Source organism: Mauremys mutica, chromosome 1, assembly GCF_020497125.1.
Source record: "Mauremys mutica isolate MM-2020 ecotype Southern chromosome 1, ASM2049712v1, whole genome shotgun sequence".
Classification (NCBI taxonomy): domain Eukaryota; kingdom Metazoa; phylum Chordata; order Testudines; family Geoemydidae; genus Mauremys; species Mauremys mutica.
Window position 1 is genome coordinate 104,439,838 of NC_059072.1, and position 21,409 is coordinate 104,461,246.

At 44.1% G+C, this 21,409-nt stretch overlaps 1 protein-coding gene across 3 annotated transcripts in view; it reads right to left on the bottom strand.

Moving 5' to 3' along the window:
- The window catches only part of SLC37A3 (solute carrier family 37 member 3), a 39,831-nt gene that overhangs the window by 3,336 nt on the left and 15,086 nt on the right, over window positions 1-21,409 (bottom strand). For all 3 annotated transcript variants that reach the window (XM_044989197.1, XM_044989190.1, XM_044989203.1), the window contains exons 5-13: window positions 20,591-20,674; window positions 18,121-18,266; window positions 17,007-17,103; window positions 11,886-11,970; window positions 10,583-10,764; window positions 3,966-4,107; window positions 2,658-2,759; window positions 1,808-1,855; window positions 958-1,109 (exon numbers count right to left, since the gene is read on the bottom strand). In XM_044989197.1, the coding sequence (XP_044845132.1) occupies window positions 958-1,109; window positions 1,808-1,855; window positions 2,658-2,759; window positions 3,966-4,107; window positions 10,583-10,764; window positions 11,886-11,970; window positions 17,007-17,103; window positions 18,121-18,266; window positions 20,591-20,674 (1,038 nt within the window). The remainder of the gene's footprint in view (window positions 1-957; window positions 1,110-1,807; window positions 1,856-2,657; window positions 2,760-3,965; window positions 4,108-10,582; window positions 10,765-11,885; window positions 11,971-17,006; window positions 17,104-18,120; window positions 18,267-20,590; window positions 20,675-21,409) is intronic.

A 21,409-nucleotide genomic window follows, 5' to 3' on the forward strand; every position in this document is an offset into this window, starting at 1 on the left:
GGTACACTGGGAAATTTGTTTCCAAACAAGATTTGAAAGGTGTTAGCAGCCTGTTAAGTGTGGAAAACTAAGCATCTCTCAGAGAAAGAATGACCATTTCATTTACTGGGGAGAACCACCTCAGTCAGTAGTTAACAAGTTCTTCTCTACCTGCAATCAGCACCGCTGAAATTCACAGGAATATTCCCACAAGTGCCAATTATGAACCCTAATTCCTTTGGGAAATGGGGGTGTGGACTCCACTCCAACATACATCTTGGTATCTCATGATGTTACTCTCTCTCTAGTATTATGGGGCCAGTTACATCACAGGCCCTGTCCAACCCCAGAATCAGCACTATGTTCTTTCATGTGCATGAATTTTGTTTCTGCATAACAAGTATGTTCCTATTGCCAATGCCCTCAGCTTCTGCTTCAGTAACAATCTGTGGTCAATTCCTATAACAGCACACAGCGTGGAAGATGAAAGCAAGCGATACCAGTCTTACAGGATGTGAAGTCTGCCCTAGATAAAGAGAATCACACCCAAACTATTGTAACAAATTCTTATGTTCTATGTAAAGGGGACATTCATCTTAAAAACAGTATTTCGTAAATACATTTCTTCACCAGAGCTGCTAACACCACCTTCTTTCAAAACTGAAAATAATTTGAAAATCCAATTTTCTTTTCACTATTTATGGAGTGTAAATGTTTTCCATATCTCAACGGCTCAGGTTATGGAAGTGTCTAAACCCCATTTCATTCTCAAAATTTGTTGCCACAATATTTGCATTACAAACTCTGCAGAGAAGTTTTGTTTGTTAAACACTGTTTCAACTGGAAATTAAAAAAAAAAAAAGATGAATGGAAACGTTTCAGCTGGGGTTGGAAGCTTTTTCCCCAACCCCCATGTCACTCCCAGGTAGAATTTTAAAGGCACATTCCCTAATTCCTCAGTTCCTCTCGTAATCTCACCTGGCCCACTGCAGCTCCAATGCTCCCAGTTCCGTCCACAATTCCTGTGACTGTTGCCAGAGCCTCACTGTTCCCTCTGACCAATTCTTGACGTCCCAGGTCAGCAGAAATCGCAGAGCTGATCATGTTAGATGGGCCTCCAATGAAAAACCCTGAAAGCACCAAAAGACCATCTTCCAATGATAGCACTGCAAGGAGGCTGCCATTGGCACAACCCAAGAGTTTCGCAGGGCACGGATTTTCTGCTACCCAGATGTCAAGGACTGGGGATGTTCTGGAAGTCTCAGTTATGGGAACAGGTTGCAGTAAGGGGAAGAATGCTTCACTCCCAGAGGGTTTAGTTATCCCTCACAGCGGTTGTGATGTGCTTCTCTGTGCGTCTAAGGGAGGAAGTTGGGGGAAATTCACAGAAGCCCCTAAAATATGGGTGTTTGAAACCAAGGACCCTCACTCATGCTGGTTAATATAGAGTCCACATCACGGGGTGCTGCCAAGGAAGCTCCCAAGTATGCACCTTTAGTGGCAGAGGAAGCTTATAGCTTCTTGTAGTATAAAGAACACAAGAGACGCTTGCCATCTGAGCTATTCTAGTCTGCAGCATAATTCCTTATTCTACACCTCTGTTTGTGAAAGCTTCTTAAAACAGTGTTAAAAAAAACAAAAACACAACAAAAAACAAAACAAAAAACAAAAAAAACAGTTGGGCCTTCATGGTCGCTCCTGTTGCGGCCATGGCATTTAGCTGAGAAGGCAGCACACTTGAATACATTAACAAGGTTTTACAGCAGTGTTATTGTTTCTTTTCTGTCTACACAGCTACTGGGGTGAAAGTGACATTTATATGACATACCTGTAATGGCCATGATGAACGCGTTGATGGGTTTGCTGTTTGGAGAACCTGCCAGGGGGCAGACAGAAAAGAGGAGTGTTAATAAAATAAGAAATAATTATATCTAACTCTTATACAGAGCTTTTCATGTGTAGATCTCAAAGCACTTTACAAAGGAGATCAGCTTCCTCATCCCACATTTTAGATGGGGAGACGGAGGCAAAGAGTGGTCAAGTAACCTGCCAAAGATCACTCAATTAAAGGATTCCCTTGGTGCGGCCAGAGAGCATACATGTGAGATCTTCAACCTTATGATGGCTCCCAAGTCCACTGGCTTGCTGAGCCTAAATGTGTCCTTTAATTAGTTGTCCTAACAGACTGTTTCCAAAGCCCATTAGTTGCCAGATGCTGGAGTGCTTCTGTAAATGGTGTGAAGTCTAAGAGCTTCTGACTTCTCATCCTTTCCTAGATCTTCTCTCACCCTTTGCCCCCACCACCCCCATGGGCTTTTCCTCTTTCAAGATGTTTGCACCTTTGCGCTACTGCTTTACGGGTTGTAACTCTGACATGTTGGCAATGCTAGAAATGCAGCTAACGGAGCACATCTAATGCCAGCTTCCTCACTGGCACAAAGAAACCCAAGCACTCAACCCACATCTTTCCCCATCGTTAACCAGAATCTTCCCAGATGCCACGATCTCTTGGCGCAATACAACCTTGCAGAGTGTGACTGGCCCAGAAATATACTCTAAAGGGCAATATCCTGAACCAGAAACAGGTTCAAGGCATAGAAACTGGCAAGTGCCCATCCATCTGGCCCAAAAGGTTTCCCCCCCCCCCCCTTGCCCACAGTAATGCAAAATATACTCACGACTGTATCCAAAGAGAGACCCTATAGCCAGAAGCAAGCTGATCGCTAGCACTGGAGCTCGCTTCTGTAGCATATCGGAAATCAAGCCTTGGATTGTCCCACCTGCAAAAATAAAATGAAAGCTCATCGTGTCCTTCCAATTAACATATGGAACACACACACTGCTGCACTTACTGAATTCTGTTCTTTTATCTTTACCTCTGGCACCTCTATTGTGGACAAAAAACTCTCACTGCTGCCTGAGACACAGTCAAGGCAATATCAAATCAGGGTACTCAGGACACAGTAGCGAGGACTGATTACTATGTCTCGCTCTCTCTGTGTGTAGCCAGTCAGCGCTTCTGCTGTTTGTTCCTTTCCCCACACACCCTTCCTATAATCTCAGTTCAGGTCTGCGCAATGTAACACATCGTGGCCGTCTCCTAGAGTTTCCTACTGTTCCTATTAACGGCTCTGCTCCGCTGGTGGGAGCACTAGCGCATAACCGATTCTAGACACCCCAGTGACACTTTTAACACTTTGTTGTCTAACCCTGATCAGAGCAGATCTAACACCACAAGGGTTACAATGCTGGCAGCTCTGTCTACACTAGCATGCCCATCATGGCAATCACCAGTGGAGCTGCACTGCCGATAATGCATTAGGAAATAATTCTAGTATAAACAAGACCATAGAGACAGCAAAGCAGACCCAGAACAGGAGTGTCTTGCAGGAAAGCAGAGTGGACTACTTACCCAGCCAAGGAACAGTGAACATGGGAGAGCAGAGCTCAAGCCATAAAGAGTGTCTCTCTTTGTTCTGGCTAGGAGGCACAGGTACAGATTTTACCACTGGCATAAACAAGCACAACTACACTTGGCTCCATTGAAGACAATGGAGTTGTGCCCGCTCACCCCAGTGCTGAACCGAGCCCTTTGTTTGCAGCAACGTGGGAACGGCTGCTAGGGTAGAGTGTACCCCTAATCTAGGCCTAGCCTCTCGCTCAGGGATTCCGGTGAGAAGTAGGACAGAAACCCGGGGGACATCTGATTGAGTGGGATACTCTCGCGTTCATAGCAAGTGACGAAAAGCTCTTATTGCTGAAGTGTACAGAAATAGGATAGTACCCCTTTAAACAGTCTGAGCTCTCTAGAGGTACTCACTACGTCCTATGTTTTACAATGCAACCAGAGCAGCAGTGTACGTAACCAGGCCTTGCATGCTGGGCACATTCAGTAAACTAGGCCCAGGTGGTTCCTTCATGTTAAAGAGCAAGAGACCTAAGAGCTGGGCAACGAACAAAAGAAGTTGTTTGCTTGCTGCACTTACCTATGATTCCTCCCACATCGTACCAAATTGAAAGCTGGTCAGCTTCAGCCTCCTTCCATCCAAAGTTGTTGCTGAGGTAGAACGGCAGCCAGAAGAAGAAGGAGTAATTCACTAGTTTCAAGCAGGCATAGGCCAGGGAATACTAAGACAAAAATGGCCAAAAAACCAGCAAGCAGTTAGCATTAGAAAAACACAAGTAGCAACTCCTCCTCCTTCCACAGCTGAAGCTCCCATGGTAAGTACTTCTGCATTTCACATGAGAATGCAATGTCAGGAAAGCCCAATGCTGAACATCAAAGGGACAGATTGGGGGGAGGAGAAAAATCAACCAGGATGTCTATTTTTAGTGTTCTTTTCATTGGACACAATGGGTTGAAACACCAATTCTTCCAGCAGCTTCACTTAAAGCACAAGCTTCTAAAGAGGAAAACAATCAGTTCATCTCCTAGATCAGAGGAAGTTAACCACGTGACACTAAGCAAGCCAGGGGCCCTTAATTATTTGCACACTATGTTGAGAAAGACTATGGCAAGTACCACATTTTATCTGCATCACTGTGTGCCATTCAGAATACTGCTACATACTCAAAGCACCCTACAAAGAACTCCTCGTAATACCCAAATGTTCAGAGCTCAAGACACAAGCTTTAGACATGCTTGAGAGCACCATGTCTCCCTACAGCTGAGACTGTTTGTGGTGCTCTTGCTATGGTTCTGGGGAGTGAACTTGCCTTATCTTGCAGGAGGGCTCTTTCAGTGGAAATACCTCCCCTCGAACAGCCCAGAGACCTGGTTCAGCAGCTGTCAGGGCAGGTATAAGGTTATTTTGTCAGCCATGTTTGCAGAGTTCCAGCGCTGAGTGGCACACGCTGTAGCTTTTTAAGGTACCCAAGAGGATAGATTGTGGATGTGTAATTATCGGCTTGTTTTAATATGGTAAGAGACAGATGATACAGTGATTAGTGCCAAAGACATTTGATATAAAATAAATGCCTCCTAACACACAGATTTCTTCAGCAGGCGTTTGATTAGAAAGCAGAACAACGGAGGCTTGCCTCCCTTTAAGCCTCCTGTCTTATAGGGCCCAACACTACGTGCCTCATGGGCAGGATTCCCACTGAAGTCAACCAAAGTTCTTCAGGAAGAGCAGGACTGGGCCTTACTGAGCCCACTGCTTATCATTACAAAGCACTTCAGAATGGTCGACTGGATTGCTTGAGAGACTAGCCATTCTTAATCTTCAGAGACCCAAGAGGAAGGCTGTCAGTTCCATTGCACTTGTTCAGTTGGAGAAGGGGAAAAAAAATGAAGAAAACCAGAGTAGGAATATAGTTGATTTGCTTCATGAGTGTATCTATCTCTTGGAAGTTATCCTTGTTTGTATTCAGGAATCCACATTCACTTTCCAGACTCACATCCAAGCTGCTCACAAGGCCCCATTAGTACAGTAAAGTAATTCTGGAACAACACAGGACAGATGATCGATTTGATCTTCCAGTCCTTTGCCCTGGCTACACAGGATTGTTCCTCCAATGTATTTGTTAGCACTCTGACCAACCTAATTTTACAGGGCTCAAGTGAGGGGACTTCCACTACTTCTTTGGGCAGTTATTCCACCATCAGAACCTTTTTTCTAATATTCAGCTTCCATTTCTTTCACCGTTTTATCCCATTTCTCCCAGAATCTCCCCCGCCCCACCAAAAAATTAGTCCTCTTCTTGTATGGCCTTTACACAGCTCAAGGTGGTTATGTTCCCCTTAGTCATCACTTCACCAAGCTGTATACATGGAATTCCTCAGTGACTGAGGTGTCTGTACAGCACCCTGTCTAATGGCAGCCCTACTCTTACTGCGCCCGTTAGGTGCTACCATAAGCATAGGCAATGCTGCCACCCAACCTATTATTAAGGTCATCAAACATGTCTCAATATAAAACCCTGTCTTCAGTTGTTTATAACTTTACCAAACTTTATCATTGGGAGTGAAGTTTTCCATGCCAGGTGTGCCCCTCAGGTTAGTGGGGTTTTGCCTTTAAGTTTAAGCCAAAATTGTTTCGCCATTTCTGAGAACAAGGTTCTTTTGCCCATTGTCACGGGGCAGGGTTCCTTCACCCTAGATTCCTGTCTGCAAACAGTCCTCACGCACAGCTAGTGACAAGTCCAACTAAAAGGGCTATAGTCACACTGTAAATAAACCAGAACAAGTTCCCCACAGCTCAGGGTTCATACATTCTCCCTAGGCACAGGGTGAGAGGGAAGAGATCTTGGGCTTCTCTGGCCCTTCCAGCTTATCCCTCCCCTCTTCCTGTCTGGCTTTTAGCTGCCCTCAGCCCATGTGCTGAGCCACCTGGCTAATCATTCAGTCCTTAACCAATTATCTCCCTAATTTGTCCCACGTGAGGATGTTTACCAAGTGCCCAGAGTGGTGAGTCAGCATAAGGCTACTCTTATACTGTCCTTCCCATGTTAAAAACATTTCTGACTCTTTCTTTGAAAAGTTCTAGTGCCCCACACTTGGAACAGGAAGTTGATGCTTCACAGAGGGGGGCATTTGTGTCAGGATCAGGGATGGGCCTTTTGCTATTCCTGTGAATATCTGCCATGTTATAAGCCTTTGAGGCATGGGGGCGGAAAGTCCATCTTTGTACCTGCCTTTCAATGTTAGCAGCCACTGCTCCAGCCCCCCAGCATTGACCAGACTACACATGTGCCAACCCCACAGAGCAATGGAACATGCAGCACCTCCTCACAACTCCTGTGTGTGTGACTGGATTGTGCATGCGACAGCCCAGGGGTAGAGAGGCAAAGCCAGACATTCCTTACAGTTGCAGCTCCCAGCTGCTCCAGGTTAGGGCTGGGCACCAGATCAGGGCAGGGAGCCCATCTCTCTTGTGCTCTCAAGAACCACCCTGCTGGTGCCAATGCAGCATGGAGGAGGAAGCTGCCTGACTCAAATGCAGAGAGGACAAGAGCTGACCCTGTAGAAGGGAAAGGAGCCTGGTGAGACCGGGACAAGGAGGAAGAGAGAAAATTTTGACTGGGAGCGGAGTACTGGCCGGGGTGGAGGACAAGCTGGGATTGGTGGAGGAAGGAGACTGGGAATCATTTGGAAGCGGTTGGATGCTTGGAACACTGAGGCCAGGTCTAAGCTGGCCTACATCGGTACAGCTACGTCACTCAAGGGTGTGAAACCCCCCCTCGAGAGACATAGCTACAAAGACCTCACCACCGGTGTTATGGAGAATTCTTCAGTCGACCTAGCGATGGCCTCTCAGTGAGATTGATTATCTTCATCAACAGGAGAAATTCTCCTGTGGGCGTAGGTAATGTCTACATGGAAGCGCTGCACTGCACCACTGTAGTTTTTAAGTGCAGACAAGCCCAGAGATTGGAGGAGGAGGGATGGAGACTGGGACTGGCAGGACAAGGAGACTGGGAACTGGGGTGAGAGGAAAACAGCAAGACGGATCTGCAGGGGAGAAACTGAACTAGAGACTGGGACTGCGAGATAGGTGGGGAATGTGGAATCACTAGAAACCAATGGAGGGGGGAAGGGGAGATCGGACAAGGATGCTGGGGTAAGATGGGGAGATCGGGTCTAGCTAGGCAAGGAGACTGGGTTGGTGGGGATGGGGAAGAGAGAAATGAGGCCTCAGACAAGGAGTCCAGAGTGGGAGACTAGGACTGGCTGAGTATGAAGACTGGGACACGATGCCTGAAGGAGATGGGGGCTGGGCCAAGGAGCAAGGACTAGATAAGAGAAAGGACTAGGAGAGGGACAGGTTGGAGTGGAGGGGGCAGAAGGGTATGTGCTCACTAGAACACTCCCCTCCAGAACCTGAAATGGAACCCAAGATGGACCACACTGTTCCTCTGCCGTCAGTAAACAGCTGTGAAGTCCCCTGGCAAAGTGTGTCTCGGCCCCCTCTAGTGCTGGTCCACATGGGGGAGGACCACAACCTATTACCGCTCCAGTTACTCAATTAGCTCCAGTGGCAAAGGTCTCTGCAGTGGATCTAAAAGTTCCATCCCTGTCCATTACCCATGTGGATCTCAATATGATGCCACCTGATGGATTTTTTTTTTCAGTTTGCTTAAAATAAAAACCTAGGAAATAACACAGAATTCTGTGTTAAAAGAACATTATGGGTGCAACGTTAAGGGTCGGATTTGCAGAAGTGAAAAGCACACTCTCAGCTGCAACTGAAGTCTGTGCTTTGAACGTATAAGGCTAAGTATTCTGAAATAAATATCAGCCCCATGGCATCTCAAATTGGGTACCCAAAATTAGTGGGCACTTTGACCTCAATCTCCCTGTGCCTCAGTTCCCCATCTGTAAAATGAGGATAATACCACCCCTCACCTCATATGGTTGTTATGAACATAAATTACTACTTGTGAAGCATTCAGATACTGTAGTGATAAGCGCCATCGGAAAGCCCAGGAGGGAATTAAAAATTCTGTATTCAGAACAGGGTTTGAATAGTGTGTAGCAAATAAGGCTGGGGGCCATACACTGAACAAGGATAAAACAAAATATTGAATAGCTGCTCATTAATTGAGCGCTGTCCATCCTGTGCACTGAATGACAGGTGTCCTGTGGGGAAAAAGTGCAATCCTGTAATTAAAGACTACCATAATGCATACACACAAGGGCAGTATTGCCAACCCCAAAAGTTTGACCATGTATGACTCAGAGCCCTCAAAATCATCACATGACCAAAAAAAGATTAGTGTGGCTTTTGCTCTGTCTTGATTTTTGTACTCCCCCTGCCTGCCGCGTGTGTGTTTCCTTCCCCCAAGTTATGGGGAAAGGTAATTTCGGCCCTCACTGCAGGACCTCTTGCTGGTTGCCTGATGGTGTGGAGTTCCCAGCTTCTCCCCTAGCCTCAACATTCTAATTAATCCTGTGTCCCCCTCACTTCCATATCTGTCCATCTGCCTGTGTGGCAGTCAATTCTGGTTGCATAGGTGACCTCAATCCTGGCATTTCCTAACTTTTGAGTGCTTGATTTTGTAACCTTAACAATGTTCTTTTAACACAGTTTGTGCGTGTCCAGTGATGTATTCTGTGTAGATGTCCCTCGACCACCTGATGGCGTCTGACACCATGAGTTGCTGCATCAGCCAAGCGTAGCGTTGACTGATTCCACATTCTCTCAGCACTCGCTCATTAGTGGGGTCCCACGCGCCCAAGGCTCTGACAATCAGTGCATGTGTCTGAACCTGGTAACCCTTAGTTCTCAAGGTTTCAGCCAGAGGGCCGTATTTCTCTACCTTTTGAGCTCAGGCATCGTGGAAGGCCAGGGTCTTGTTCTCGAAAGGGACTAGACGTCTACCATGATGATCTTCTTTCGGTCCTAGGTGGTGATGACGATGTCCAGTCACCATTGGCTGTCGGTTCCGGGGATGGTAGAGTTCACGGCAACCTTCCCCACGGGTGGTGGGATGGCTCTGGCCAGGAGATCTTGGATGGCTTTGTGTTGCAGCTGCCAAGCTCTTGAATGGGGCTTGCAGCTACACAAGACATGAGGTAGCGTCTCGTTGGCGTAGCTGCACTACCTGCATCACTTGTACCGATTCCCATGACGGACCGCTCCATTGAGCGGGATGCAGTTGAGCTGGGCACGGTGGATGAACCGCCAGTCGGCAAAATGGGTGAAGCTGCCCCTGGCGAGGAAGTGGTTGCTGGAGTCCCACTTGCATATCACCTTGAATGCCTTCCCCTGGTCTGGCTTCCATTTCAGGTTTTCCACGTATTGGCAGCGGATGGCATCCTTCAGGATCCTTTTCAGTATGGTTCTAGCTCTTGGAGTGATGACTGTGTGATCTGTATTCTTCACTGGACATTGGCAATACCAGGAGGAATGAGCTGGACTGCTGATGAGAAACGCAGTCAGGAAAGTAAAACACTTTCCTCATGGATTGTTTTTTCTAAATGGACAACCAACCTAATTCTCAATTACTGAGGACAATCGCCACTCACTGATATATTTTGCTTTCCACAACCAAATCTCTGTACAACTTTTTTCTGAGTGATGTACCCGAGTATTTGGAGTCTAATATATAAACTGTATTGTTAAATCTATTCACCTAAATTTGGGTTATTACTGATTATGCACTCTATGTATCTTATGACTTTTAAAAAACTAACTTTATATCTGTGGATAATCGAAGCCAGGGGTAGGCAACCTATGGCACACGTGCCGAAGGCGGCACGCAAGCTGATTTTCAGTGGCACTCACACTGCCCAGGTCCTGGCCACTGGTCCGGGGGGGCTCTGCATTTTAATTTAATTTTAAATGAAGCTTCTTAAACATTTTAAAAACCTTATTTACTTTACATACAACAATAGTTTGGTTATATATTATAGACTTATAGAAAGAGACCTTCTAAAAACGTTAAAATGTATTACCGGCACACGAAACCTTAAATTAGGAGTGAATAAATGAAGACTCGGCACACCACTTCTGAAAGGTTGCCAAGCCCTGATCTAAGCACTATACCCAGCTGTGGACACACTTTTCCCAACCTATGTATTATATATATTTAACATTAGCTTTAATAAAATTTTTAAATCTGTAAATCATCACCACAAACAACAATGCTGAGTCCTTACCAGTAGAACACCTGGTAGACAACAAGCTTGGAAAAAGCCAATGGCCTTCGGCTGGTTGCTAGTATCAGGTGCTTGAATAGAGTAATTTTGATCATCCTCATCCTCCTCATTGTTGCTGATTAAGGGTTTGTTTGCATCTTCTTCAGCACTGCCCTCCTGTTCTTCTCCAAGCTCAGGGAGGCCTATAACACATGAGAATGTACACTAGTAACAAAGGAAAACACCATTCTTTCCCCACACAAAACCCATGCGCACTCCTTTTAAGCATTTCTCCCTTCTGACATCCCCTTCCTCTCCCATACCTCCATCCTCCTTTGGCTTAGAAACTCTTCTAGATGGTGTTCTGCAGAGTCGCCAGTAGAAACTACCCCTTGTCTTCTAGCGCTCTTGAAAGTATTCTGTCTGATCCTGGCGTCGGCTTTGTCTGTTCTGAGTGTCTGGCCATTAGTTGGAAGACACAACAAATTAGTGCATTTCCCCCTATTTAGTGGCTAGACTCCCTGTGCGTGGGTCCTGCACACATCACCTCAGGCAGTATTTGAACATGGATGCTCACAGTGTACCAGCAGCAGTTCTGACAGATGAACTAACAGGAAGACTCTGTATGGTGGATTTGCCAGAAGCTGTCCTACGCTGTCTGACCTGGAGGACATCCTTATATACATTCCAACACTTCAACAGTTACCTCCTCTGCAGCCTCCCCAAAAACTTGGGAGACTCCACCATGTCCCTGACAATGCCCTGAAGATCTCTTTTCTACTCACACTGGAGACTCTGCCTTGTCAACCATCTTCTCAGATAAGGCCTGTGCCCCCTTTAGAGCCTATATGCCAATCTTTAAACAGCTGGCGGAGTTTTGCAAACCCAAGGCATTCTTTCCCCTCATGGGATGGAGAGGATTCTGAACCTACTGCTCAACACAATTTACTCCCATGGTAGTTACTTGCATGTTCCTCTATTAACTCTTAGAAAAACACCTAGTTCCATAGGAAGGACACTTGGGAAATGGTTGCATTCTAAGGAATATGGTTTGCACACTAGTTGGACCCCTCTTTGACCCTCTGTCCATGTGAATAACGTTGTCTGCACCTAGCGTGTTGCAGGCCTGGAAAACGTTCACTCAGGTAGCCACTACTGGGCTTCGAGGCAAGTTTAGAACTGTGTCAGTGACATGAACTTTTGGCAGCAGGAATTGGGTTTTTGAAGTGACGTGGCAATGTTAACCACATTTTTAATGCCACACGGGAGAGCTGCAAACCTGCTTGCCGACTAGGGTTTAAGATGACACGGACCTCTTACTTACCCACTTCTTTCGGGGAAATCAAAAGCCCAAAGAAAACAATGATTCCTCCAGCAAACTGCACTGATGCTGTCACCAGGAAGGCATACTGGAGAGGAGAGAGAATAAAAGAACTACCTTTCACATTGCTCTTTGGCATCTCATTCTAAATTAAACATTCATCTCTATTTTTCCAACCACTTTCAATCACACATGGTCTCCATACACTGAGACAGGCAATTTCTCTGTACCCCATCTCTGTGTGAGAGTAAGCCACACCAACATCGACTATCTCCATAAAACCTAGAAACACAGTCACCTCTGCCTCCAGAGTAGACTCTATACTGTTTACCACGCTGGAGGGGGAGCACTGGAATGGAACACATGATGGTGGGGAAGGAGCTTAGACACCGAACACTAGATTTTATTCACTTTTCCTTTAATGCAGGCAGATAATGAACATTTTGTCCTACAGTAATGGCCACAGCTGGCAGCTCACTGCTCTTTGTGGTTACAAGACAGAGTACGTACAGGCATCTACCATTCAGAAGGGTGACCCCTAACTAATGTTCCTGGAGCTTAGCTTCCTGTTGGCAGAGGGAAATAAATTAAAATAAGCTATTGTATTTCTATACTATTTTTCAAGTTTGTGCAATAAGGACCTTCAGCCACATGAGCAGAGCACATGAACATTCCTCCCTTTACACTCTGCTGCATTTAAGATTTCCATGAGAGTGAATATTGGAGATGTGTGTATTTAGTCCATAAATACTGCCTTGTTCTCAGGTCACTAGCTATATAATATTGCTTTACAAGGGGCAGGGGTGGGCAGACAAGGAGAGAACTCCTCAAATCAGGTTGTATTGTCCAAAAGGTGAAGACTGGAGTTGCAGTCAGTGGACATGCTCGTGCTGGAGCCTCCTCGGTATAAGAGAGAAAAGGCTGCCAACAGGGGGTTCTCCGTGAAGGGTCCTTGACTTTGAAGATCTTCCCCAAACTTGGTCCAAACCAGCTTACGTCTGGCCTTTAAGCCACAATGCAAACCCCTTTTCTTTTCTCCCTGGCTTTTGGTGATACGGTGGGTTTAACATCTTTTTGTTGCTTGGCCATTGTGGGGTGGAGAAGTGCTGGAGATCAAGTTGTAACTTATAATACTTTTATATTTCAATATTGTCAAGGACACCTAGAGCACGGGAGAGCAGTTCTTTTATCCTATAGAACTCAAAAATCAATAAATATGTCTACCTGAAGGAACTATTTTTTACTCAAATGATGGTTGGCAGTTGGGGGAGGAGTTTTGTTTTTAAGTACAATACTATTGTTCTCAAGCACAAGATTGTACCTGCTCAAGCCAGGCAGGTACAGGGATGTCATAACGGAGGCTCAGTTTTCTTAGACTCCGCTAAAAATCTTACAAGATGCTCACTGAGCACAGTCAGATTGACCTTAGCACTGATTATTTTTATATCCCGTCCCCAAAAGAGAAGGAAAGCACAAACTCCACAGTGAGAACTACATTTCAAATTTCAGCCTAACCTCTTTAAAAGTATATATAAAAATATGTAGTAGGAAGGGAAATTTTTACTGGTCCGTAACACAAAAACAGTTGAAGGTATTTTACTCAAACTTTCAAAAAGTGTTTACCTCCAGGAGGAAGCCAAGAATAGACAATTCCAGCCCAAAAGGTGGATGTTTTGGGAAGCTGAGAGTGGCTGAAAACAGGTGGTTATAATGAAAGCTGTTTTGCTACCTTAACTATATCATAATTTGGGTCTATTTCTATAAGAGGCCATATTAATTGCTAATCCTTATTAAATGCTCCCTGAAGCAGTGGGATGCCCATCCCCACACCCTGATGGATGTCCGTGCCCAGGGCCGGATTAAGGTTATGAGGGCTAACACTAATGAGAGGGAAGGGTCTAAGTATGAATTACATATTGCACAAAAATTATGAAATCAAACATTTATCTACATATGTATTTACATATTTATGTAAAATTAAGATAATTCTACTCTCACTACACTCAATTCTTCAAACAAAATCCCCCCCCACCAGTTTTAGCTGTGGCAAAGTCATGAATGATGTCATCGTAATTCAAAGACCTGACGATTTCATTCTCAATGCTCAAGAGGGACAAAGCACTGAGATGCTCTTGAGTCATGGTGGATCGGAGGAATTTTTGACCCTGGTTAGAAGAGAGAAGGAACATTCTCCACTACAGCTAGTGATCATTAGTGACAAATACAGGCATAATGAAGTTTCAACATTTACGAAACATTCTATCACACTGGATTCAGTGATAACTCGGTACGTACAAATACGATTTGCTTTCGTCACCTTTTCTCTCTCTATCTGAGAGTGATGCGAATTCAACAAATTGAAGAAATTATTTAGTAAAATCTATTGGGAGATCATCTGGCTATTTCTGACACATTTGATACCTTCACTGACGTCAGAGCTTGAAATGTTTGGCGAAAAATTTGTCAGCACACTAAAGGTTTTGTCAGTATTTTCATAAGCCTTGAGCCGATGTTCCAATTAACTTTTCAGTTTGTCAATGATTGTGATGAAGGTATTAGCTTTGAAGGCCTCCTTGTCACTGAATGAGTGGGCAGTAGCATCATCGTATGTCTTCTGTCTTTTGCAGCATTTGGCTGACTTCTACTCATGGTTAGCAATACTTGCAACCCCCTGAATTTCATACTCAAAGCTATCCTGCATTTGTTGAAGAACAGTTCCAAGACTCCTCACTAGGTTTACAGGAGTGGAAAGATCAACTTGAGCACTTTGCAAGCTTAGACTGCACCTGCTGAATGGCTGAAGTATATCATTCCAGACCACAAAATACCAGTTTCCAAAGTGAGCACTGCATCTTTTCTTGTTGCTGATTTTTTAGATTCATCATCCTTGATGCTCTCTAGCGCTTCAAGGATGTTAGGGTTTCCCAGAACAACTGCATTCACAGCTTTAGCGTTGGCACTCCACCATGTCCCTGAGAGTGATTTGGGCACTGGGCATCCCTTTGGTAGTTAATCTCTAAGAATCAACCAACGACTGGTTGATGCAGAGAATTTTTTTTTTTTTTTTTAAAACAATTCTTGGACAAAACCAAAAAAAAAAACCTGCTTCAACACAACAATCCATGGCAGACTGGCCAATAAGGTTGCGTGAGTGAGCAGCACGTGGTATGTAATCAACCAAAGCATGGCGCTCTTTTATCTTTGCCTGCATCCCTGAATATTTGCCACTCATATTACTTGCATTATCATAGCTTTGGCCACGACAAAGGCGGATGTCAATCCCATTTTCGGTGAGGAAATCACGTAGGTACAAGGCAAGTTTCTCCCGTGTGGTTGGTGATGTTTATGAAGGTCATGAAATGCTCAACTGGTCTGCGGGGTAGCACATCACGCAAGATGACAGTCAGCTGATCTACATGTGACACATCCAGAGTTGAGTCGACAGACACTGAAAAATATCCCACGTCTTCAATCTCATCTGATGTGCTGAGTTAAGAAAGGGTCAAACTTAGCAATTAGCTCTAGAACACCAAGGTAATTGCCATTGTGTTTCGATCCAACAGTCTCACTGGAGCCACGGAATGGCAGACCACATTTAGCAAGAAAAACTGCTTTCAACTGTGCGTCAGAGAATGTTCTTCCAATAAGCACAATCTTCCAAAAACTGGTTTTCCATTCGGGTATCAATTCTACCACTAACTTTCTATCGGGCATGGTAGCTGCTGACTGACAATGTATGCTGCTCACTCATTGTATGATTGGTCATGTATGCAGTATTCGTCCAACCACTGAAGCCTTTGCAGAACAACCTCCACTTCAGAAAACAGGCGGCAATAAAAACACTTTTTTTTTTAAAAAGGCAAATAGATGAGCCATTCTCGCTTGCCAATCTGTTTGTTAGGCTTCGCATATTCAAACATTGATTTGGTCAGATAAGGATTTGATTGGTGTACTCTCGCTTTGTCAATCACAAGTCAGCATCTAGATTCTGGCATTTCTGTGAGCTCTTCTCAGTCTAATATGAAATGAGATCTTGAAAAGTCATGTCCCACGTGCCCGGATGACTGGAGAAGGATTTTTTTATATTACTATCACTGGGAAAGTCTTGAGAGGGGTGGGGTGAGACTGCAGCTAGAGAAGTCACAGGAGGCTGCTCCTTTTCATCAAGCGCAGGCGCAGCAGGTTCACGTGGGCTGGTATTCGCCTGGACTTCCTCACCACCAGACTTAGTAGGAGGAAAAAACGTTAGGAATGAAGGAATACCTTTCAGTACTACATCTTGTCTTTGCGGTCTTTCTTTGGCCGCCTTCAATTTCTGCCATCCTCCTTTCTTCGACATGGTTTCTATTATCCAGTGTAGGCCTATTGTGTACAAGGTTCTATATTGCTTGGGCCCACAAACACTTACTTAGCCCACAAAGACAAAATCACAACCACCATAAATTGAATTCACAGTCTTGATGGATTAATTTGTACAAAGCAATATCTAATGAGACAAAGCATTTCCCAATGGTTCTGCTACCGTCGCTCAGCTGTTACTTCAATATGGAATGCAGGGCCTACAGTAGAGTCTAAAAATTAGGCTTAAAGTAGGGCCTAAAAATAGGAGGGCCTAAGGCTATGGCCTTCTTAGCCTATGTGTTAATCCGGCCCTGTCCTTGCCTCACCACTGCTTAACAGCAGTGTCTGTCAGCCAACTGACATGCAGCATTAGATTTGGCTCCAAACATCACTTTGTCCTCTCCCAAGTCAGGAAGATGGTAGGTGACCATAACATACGGGCTCAGCAGAAATGGGTAAGTTTTAAAGGGACTAAATGTCGTGTCCCCCCTCCCACACACACACAATGGGTAAGTTTTAAAGAGACAGAGCCCCTCCAAATCTCATGCAATATTCTGTACTCTCTGGAGTTGAGAAGGAAAGGAGAGGGTTACTATGCTCTGTCTACCACCTGTCGCCACAAAGATATAGGGAGCAGAGTTCCCTCATAGACATGGGAAAGAAAAACAAAAACAAAAACACATTTATCTGCTCATCTGGTCTCAGTGGGCCAGAGACAGGGAAAGACTCCCTGGGATAAGACAGCCCCTACGCACAATTCCAAGTCAGACAGCAACTACTCACCTCATAGCCATACTGCAGAACACAGGAGGCAAGGAATGCTCCCAGAATGTTCCCCACTGATGCACAGGCACTCCAGAGTCCAAAAACAAAACCCCTCCTGAGAAAGCACAGCAAAATGGAGGGGGGGGAAAGGGAGAGAGAGAGACACAGAGAAGATAGAGCGTTAACACTGGCTTTAACTGATATGTAACAGTATTAAATTCTCCACCACCACCACTCCCCCCGCCTCCCCACACACAGAAGCAGCTTCATTTAAAATAAAATATACTGTAAAATAATCAGCTCATGATAGACAAGTTTATCTATCATGTCCCATTCTGTTTCACTTGAGTCAAACCAAGGTCTAGGTCAGTGGTGTCACGACACCAGACCAGAGGACACAGGATAGATTTACGTGGATAAATGTGACAAATTCTGATTCTACAACAGGTCAAAGTTTCTATCTAACCCTTATGAATGTGACCTGCTGTTGCCCTACCTTAGGTGTTCTGAAACAGCCTTCAGAACACCTAAATCTAATGACAACACTTTATGGGCCAGATTTTCCAATAATTTAGCTGTGCAGTTGCGCACTCTGTGTGTAATCACAGTCATTGCAATTGTGAGTTCAAACTGAGTTTAATATATGTCAATGGCCAAATCAACAAAGAGCAGAAAACATATAATAATGATACCCAGCTCTTATAGAACCTTTTTGATCCCTAGATCTCAAAGCACTTTACAAAGGGAGGTCAATATCATTATCCCCATTTTACAAGGGGAAACAAAGCCCAAAAAATAATGCAAGTTTTGGCACAATACAACAGCCTTAATCTGACCCAAAATGAAAACTATGTTGTCAGAGTTAAAGCTGTTATGTAGTGAAGAAATATGCATTACTGTATTTTATATCTGATAAGAGTAGTTTGTTTATTGTTTGTTTGGGACATGTAAGAGTTCTGTCGTTCACTATTCATTTACTGCCTGTCGATGCTTAGGTTACAATAGGTAAGCACGTTCTCGTTTAGCCACCATAACAGGATTTGCCAGAGAATTGTTTTGGTTTGGGAATTCAGCCGAAACTGCTGTTCTGCATCACAGATAAGCTACTAAACCAAGGAGAAATACCAAGTACCCAGCTTTTCCAAACCAGTTGCCCATGATGGCAACAACACAGGGCCAGCCAGTGGACTGCAGCAAGCCATTCACAACCCATAGGCAGCAGTAGAACCATTTGTTGTAGAAATGCAGCCATTCTGTGAGAGTGCCGAATACAAATTCCTGTGGGGAAAAGAGAGAAGAACTGTGATCCTGCTACAAATCTTCCAGGCTGACCGGAAGTGTCAACGCAAAACTGAAAGGGGGCGGCGGGGAGAGGAAGTGGTTCAAAGCCTATGTTTTACATTTCATTCAAGTGACAGCATCTCCAACAACTCAGGTGTTCCTAATACCATGCTCAGACAATGTTCAGTGGTGACTCAGAGGTAACAGTACCACCTGCTGAGTCACCAACAGCAAGTCCTGCAGCATCTAAACGTGCCTCCCTTCCAAGTGTGGTACTCAGCTTAGTTACAGCCCACCCCAGGAGTAGTGGTTGCCATTAATTTACGAAAATAAAACTTGAATCAAAGACTGATGGACAAAACACCTGTCAAATTAAATATGCAACAATACTGAAATACAGGAAAGTCTCACTAATTCCCACTTTACTGATGCATAAACCCCTGCAAAAAACCTACAGTGGTTTCACAGTGTTTATCAGCAAACACTTAATAGCGAAGAGTGCTATAGTCAGGTCTCAAATTACAAAATCATCACCAATATAACAGATGATGACTGTACTTTTACTAGAACATTAGGGAGCATAACAAGTATAGAATCTCAGCAGTGTACGGCTGAAAGAAACCTCCATCCTCCCACACTGCGGCAGGATTAAGTATACCTAGAACACCCTTGCCAGGTGTTTGGTTCACCTTTTCTCAAAAACCTTCCCAGGTAACCTATTCCAGACCTTAACTATCCTTATAGTTAGAAAGTTTTTCCTAATATCTAACCTAAATCCCCCTTGCTGTAAAATAAACTGATTACTTCTTGTCCTGCCCTCAATGAACACGAAGAACAAAAATTGATCGCTGTCCTCTTTATACCTTTTACATATTTGAAGATTAACAGTCCCTCTCAGACCCCCAGTCTTCTCTAGATTGAGGCCTGGTCTGTACCTAAATCTTCGGTCGATCTAGCTACGCTGCTCATGGATGTGAAAAATTCAGACCCCTGAGACACATAGTTAAGATGACCTTACCCCAGTGTTAATATCACTAGGTCAGTGGAAGAATTCTTCTGTCAACTCTTGAGGGAGTGGATTAACTGCAGCAATGGAAAAACCCCTTCCATTGCTGTAGCAAGTGTCTACACTACAACAGCGTAGCTGCTGCCGTAGCACTTATAGTGTAGACATGCCCTAAACATGCCAAGTTCTTTCAACCTTTCCTCACAGGCCACGTTTTCTACACCTCTTTTCTTGCTCCCTCTGGACAGGGAACCAGTTTGACAGTGAACCACTGATAACTATTCTCTGAATATGATTTTTCAACCAGTTGTGCACCCATCTTACAATAATTTAATCAAAACCGCATTTCCCTAGTTTGCTTATAAGAATATCATGTGGGACTGACAGAAACTTTAGCCCTAACCTGCACTATCCAGGATAAACAAAGCATGCTTTGTGATGCAATATACTTGATTTATACAAGTGTTTTTATCCATATTTGCAAAATGTAATAATCCACCAACAGGTCTCCCAGTCATTGAGATGAATTAAGGTATGGGCATAGACATGTAAGGTTAATGATTAAAAACTCAATAAGATAAAATACATTCAGTGTTTATCCATGGAAGCTTGAAACTGAAGAAGTCTTTCCTTTCAGATATTCCTTCTGATTTATTTCACCCACGGCCAGCTGCAAAATCAAGTAAGTTAATACTAGTTTATTAATGTTAGTGTTTTCTTGTAAGAGAAACGAAAAGGAAGGATTTATTTGGAAGGAAAGCCATTTTAAAAAGTTATGTGGGTTTGGAAAACAGTCCTGATACACACAGAAAACAGACTGAAGAAGAGAATGTGTAGGCCCAGATTTGGGCTCCTCATATTCAAGCAACTCTTGTTCGTATCTTAGTAGGTCACAACATCTATGTTTGAAGAAACGTCTCCACTATATCCTTACACAAATGCATACTGCCACGAAGGCTTTGGGGTTGGAAGTGCTCTTCTGCAGGCCTCAGACTCTGGTCATGATACAAAACAGTAAGTCTGGCCCAACGCCGAACTCCATAAACAAACTATTTTTGCCACAAAGTTCAAAAAATAAAATAAAAATGAGGCATTCTGAACAGCTTAGCATGGCACTCCCCTAATAACGCTACTTAGGAAGCACTGGGGTTTAGGGCAAGTATTATTACTATGCCAGCCCCTGCACCCACATGCTAGGGTCAGATAAATTCTGCTATTCTACTCTAAACATAACAAGAGCCAAGTGTTTTAGAGGGAAGGAGAGTTTCTAACTCACATAATCACGCTTCACCGAAACAGACATTTTTCAACTTACCACTAAAGCAGAGGAGCACATGCCGAAAGACAAGACCCATCGTAAATTCAGGCGATCCCCAACTATGCCACTGACAAAGAGACCCTAAGAACACAGATGAGTATGTTAAGCAAAGCCACATAGTTTACATTTGTTTTCAACATGATCTGTAAGAAGAGTTGAAGGAATGCTGGGAGCTCAAATCTGACCCCAAGAACAGGTGTGTAGAAGTCTAGTGGAGGTGTTTGTTTTTACAAGATCTAATACAAACAGAAGTGTTTCCATTAACTTATGGCGACTGAAATTTCAGTCACAATGACTTTATTTTGACAGAGGCTCTCCTGCAACATTTGCAATGCAAACATGGCAACATTGTGCTGGTGTAGTAGATCAGGAAAGTGACATTGATCGGACTATGAACAGAAGCAAAAAGTCTGTTCTTGGTGTCCAACTGTAGATAAACACAAAGCAAACAGAATAGTGAAAGCTTAGATTTCTAAAAATTCAGCTTTAATAATCTAAGGTGTTACTAATAACACCGGTAAAGAAATTTGCCAAATTTTATAAATATGACTTTAAAGGTTAAGAAAATGTCATTCACTTTAGAGTGATATAATAAGTTTCCCAAACAGCAAGGGTAAATGTACCAGCAAATATTTTACTTTAAATATAGCTCCCCATCTTCCACAGTCCTTTCAAGCCTCCTGAAGTGCAAATTGCCATGCACCTGTGAGATATTCTGGCAGGGGAATTTGAGCGGGGGGGCTGGATTAAATGGCCTCCTTGAGGTCCCGTCCTACCCTGCTATTCTATGATGATTCTATGATGTACCACATGCAG